This window comes from Dipteris shenzhenensis, chromosome 24 (assembly GCF_047967505.1).
Source record: "Dipteris shenzhenensis isolate YYH24624 ecotype China chromosome 24, Dip_SZ_1.0, whole genome shotgun sequence".
Taxonomy (NCBI): Eukaryota; Viridiplantae; Streptophyta; class Polypodiopsida; order Gleicheniales; family Dipteridaceae; genus Dipteris; species Dipteris shenzhenensis.
In genome coordinates, this window is record NC_141619.1 from 12,993,886 (window position 1) to 12,998,290 (window position 4,405).

At 43.0% G+C, this 4,405-nt stretch overlaps 1 protein-coding gene across 1 annotated transcript; it reads left to right on the forward strand.

Moving 5' to 3' along the window:
• The first annotated feature begins 1,573 nt into the window (after nt 1–1,573).
• On the forward strand, nt 1,574–3,298 carry LOC147886238 (photosystem I chlorophyll a/b-binding protein 3-1, chloroplastic-like). The gene is made up of 3 exons (XM_087395412.1): nt 1,574–1,891; nt 2,456–2,511; nt 2,599–3,298. The coding sequence occupies exons 1-3, from the start codon at nt 1,691–1,693 to the stop codon at nt 3,212–3,214; spliced, it is 873 nt and encodes a 290-aa protein (XP_087251538.1). The 5' UTR covers nt 1,574–1,690; the 3' UTR covers nt 3,215–3,298.
• Nucleotides 3,299–4,405: the final 1,107 nt, after the last annotated feature.

The window sequence follows — 4,405 nt, forward strand, 5'->3', positions numbered from 1 at the left end:
TATGTGGAGAAAAAATGAAGGAGAAACTAAAGGTAAAAAGAGGAGAGGAAAAATGAAAGGAGGAGAGGGAAAAAATGACGGATTATGCATGCAATTGTTACTTTTTTGTTATTTATTTTAAATAAAAATCTTGTATAAAAGAAAAAAGGATTGTTTTTTCATGGATTTAAATTATTTTAATTTATTGAATTATCAATTTAAGTTAAGAAAAATCAAGGCATAAAATATATTTCTTGGTGTTTCCAAAATCGTAGTGTGAGTAAATAAATTTTTTATGTGGAAAGTATGGTGCCATAAAGTAAACTTTTGATTTGGGAAGGATATTTTTAAAAAGTAAGCTTTTTACTTAGGATGGATCTTTGAGCAACGGTCCAAATAGTCGAAACTTAATGTTCACCCTTAATGAGCAAGTGAATCAGTGATATGATCTTGTTGGAAAGAGCTACCCCGTGTGTCCTCAAAGCTGATGTTGAAAATGGGCAATGCTGACTTTTATCCCCTACCAAAAATGAGGGTGGTCACCAATTGCACAAGTGTGGGCAAGGAGGGGCATGGGCTTACGTGGCTACCACATGTATGTGTGGTTGTGCAAAAAGTGGGGCAACCATGAGATGGATAGCCTTAAGTAAAAGCTATTGCTGACAAAAAGATTCGAACCCTTGCTAATATATCGATAGTAAGAGGGCGTTCCTTCTTGACACCATGCAAGTAGAAATGCTAGCTTGACAACCTTCGAGTAAAAATGCCTAGTAGACGTGGTTGATAGTCTAGTGTAAATGGCAGTGTAAATGGCCACTGGGTTGACAACCTACACATGAATATAACAAATTCAAAGAAAACAAGACATTAGGATTGGCAGATGAGAAGGTAGCCTAGAAATGCCTATTGAGAATGAGGAACAGGACTTGCAGCGCTCATTTCTAGCATGGTGGGTAGGCTAGCAATGAGAGGGACCAGATGTGGCATTGATGTTTTCGAGCATTCCTGCTCACATAGCAACGAGCAAGTCCTGCAAGGCACTCATGCTAAACCACACAGACACCGTTAGGCACATGTTATAATTAAGTTCCTTTTTACTCTTGGAGTGTCCACACAATGTGTAATGACACCACTACTTACCCTTTTTTGTCTTGGGAAGGAACTCAGCTGTGTGTAAGAGGCAATTCCCACGTTGGCATATTTACCAAGATATGCCAGCACCTGCAAATGCTTGTGATGTTCCCACGGGGAGTACCATCATTGACATTGCTAATTCTTGGCATATTTCTTCAGAGTTGGAGAGCGAAAATTCTGCTCTCCACCCGAGCATTAAAGGGGCAAGATTCAATCGAGCTCTTTTGCTCGTTAAAACCTTTGAAATGTTCTTGTTGTGGGATTAGTGCGGGAACATTTTTCTTGCTATGCTGCATGCAGTATGCCAACCCTCCGGCATTTTCCATGGCCTAGCCCAACGCGGGAGCGGGCAACAACTAGCCGAGAGACGAGAGGAGAGGAGTGAAAGGAGGAGAAGTTGAGGGTGGGAATGAGTCCAAGTAGAAGGAGGAAGCCCATTGGATAGGGGAGGCCCCAAATGGATTGGCCTTGAGCCTTCAAACGCTATCCTCACCTTGTCAAAGGCCTTATGCCTCTTACCTAAGGTTGTTCTCATCTACCGTGCTTCTTGTTCAATTTGCTAGTCGAGCTATTAGCTATGGCTGCCGTTGCTTCCAAGGCTTTGTTCTCTTCTTCCCTCTCAGCTCCTTCTACTACAGCTTCCTCTCCCTCCCCTGCTGAATGCTCTCGCCAGCAATTCCTCGGCGGTAAGGCCCTGCGCTTCGCCCCTTCCCTCCCCTCCAACAAGCGCAGCTCCAGCTCCCTGTCTGTGCGAGCGGTAGCCGACAAGCCCGTCAAGGTTGGTGCTCCCTCTTTTCTCTGGATTGCGTTTCTTCGGCCTCATACCGTTAATGCTGCTCGTTTGCATCGTTTTCACCGGTAAGGTGTCTATAAAAGGTCGGTTTGTCGAAAGGAACGCAGTGCCCGCACCATAATGCGATTGGTGGTTCTATAAGAGAGTAATCTTATCAAGAGAGAGTGTGAAGATACGGTGTCGAGGGACCGGGTTGCTTGCGAGTAATGCTTCTTGTTGGCATGAGCATATCGATAATGCCGCATGCGCTTCGCACATTGCAGTAGATACGGTGTCGAGGGACCGGGTTGCTTGCGAGTAATGCTTCTTGTTGGCATGAGCATATCGATAATGCCGCATGCGCTTCGCACATTGCAGTATGGTGTGAGACAGGGTCCCCTGCAAGTTCCTGAAAGGAATGCCTGTGCGCTATCCGCTTCTTACAAGCTTCTTGCGACCTGATAATGCATTTTCCGTCAGAGAGTTTGATCCAGAGTTGGGATTTCCGGTCTTTTGGAACGAATGCCTGTGCTCTAACTATATCTTTCCTCGTTCCTTTTGCCTGAGCAGGCTGATAGGCCCTTATGGTTCGCCTCCAAGCAGAGCCTTTCGTATCTGGATGGCAGGTATTCGTCGTTGCCAGTAGCCTCGAAATGCTTCTTCTCCTTCTCATCCTGTAGTAACTAGCACTCACATACTTGCTTCATATTCAGCCTTCCAGGTGACTTTGGATTCGATCCCTTGGGTCTCATGGACCCTGAAGGTGCTGGAGGCTTCATCGAACCCAGCTGGCTCGCCTATGGAGAGATCATCAACGGACGCTTTGCCATGTTGGGCGCAGCTGGAGCAATCGCTCCAGAGATTCTGGGAAAGCTCGGTTTGATTCCTCAGGAGACAGCCGTTGAATGGTTCAAGTCAGGCGTCATTCCTCCGGTGGGAACCTACAGCTACTGGGCAGACCCTTACACGCTGTTTGTTTTGGAGCTCGCACTAATGGGTTTCGCAGAGCACCGCAGGGCGCAGGACTATTACAAGCCAGGATCCATGGGCAAGCAATACTTCCTGGGATTGGAGAAGTTCTTAGGAGGTTCAGGAAATCCAGCATATCCAGGAGGGCCGATCTTCAACTTCTTGGGATTTGGCAAGGATGAGAAATCTATGAAGGAATTGAAGCTGAAGGAGATCAAGAATGGGCGATTGGCGATGTTGGCAGTTTTAGGCTACTTCATCCAAGCTTTGGTCACTGGCAAGGGGCCTTTCGAGAATTTGCTCGATCATCTTGCGGACCCTGTGAACAACAACATTCTCACCAATCTCAAAATTCACTAGAGAGCGGATCAATTGTACCAAATTTTCCTCTGAAACTCTAGTCGTAGCGCCACAGGAAATGTACATTTCTTCGCTTTTATTTCTTACGAGTGTTATGTGCGTGCTGTATGTAGTGCCGGTATCGCATGCGAGGAAGACAGAAGCTCTGTGAAGAAAAGTTCCAGATATTTAGTATTGATCAGTTTTCTGAGGACGATGCATAGCTGATCACGTTAATAAGACATATTGGTCATTTGGCTACGCAAATGGAGATTATGGTTTTTGTATGTTGTCACTTGTTTTGCTCGTTTGCAAGGCTTATATTTCGCTCCATTGACCATAGACTTGCACCCCAATCTCCCAAATCAGCAAATTGCCTTTGCATTTAAGAGCACTTAGTTGGGTTTGGGGGTGGGGGTAGGGGTAGGGGTAAGGAGGTGTGTATGTGTACATGTGTGTATGCATGTGAGTGTGAGTATGTGTTTAGATTAAAAAGTCCCATCAATAATTGAGCCATATAATTAATTCCATCAATTGGATAAAAAGTTAAATAGAGAATTTAAAAGAAAAAAATGTTTGAGACATTAAGTTGAAATATGCAACAACTAAAGTTTGTAAAATTGTCTACAAAATTAAGATTTTTTAATAATATTGAGTTTGACAAACACAATATTAAGCAATATTAAGCAAGATGAATTAAGTTCAAGTGGCTTGCCTTAAGGGTAGGTCAATGTTTGTGTAAAGAAGAGGGTGATCAGACCAATAAATGAAATTAGACCCTAATAAATTATGTTGATTTGGTGAGTTACACCAAATGTGGTCTATTGTTGACTTATGTATAGATGTTGGTTATTGAAGTAGTTGTTGGAGATTTCTTTCTTCCATGAATGTCAAAACATTTTTATTTTTGTTGTTGGAGTTGTAATAATTAATGTTGAAGTCTCCTATGATTAATTTTGTGGATGTTTGTATTGTGTTTAGTAGTGTTTCTAAGCAAGAAATAAGAGTGGATGTTTTTGTAGAGGGGGAATTGTATACATTGACTATAGCAATTGTTTCCATGTTGTCCCTAAAAATTGTTAATAAGCATTGGCAACCATCTTTAATGAGATCTTGTTGTTTTAGCAATTGTAGTTCCTTTCGATAACAGGTTGCAATACCTACACCTTTAGTATTTTGCAAACATGCAAATCTTGGTAAGTTGAGAATGCT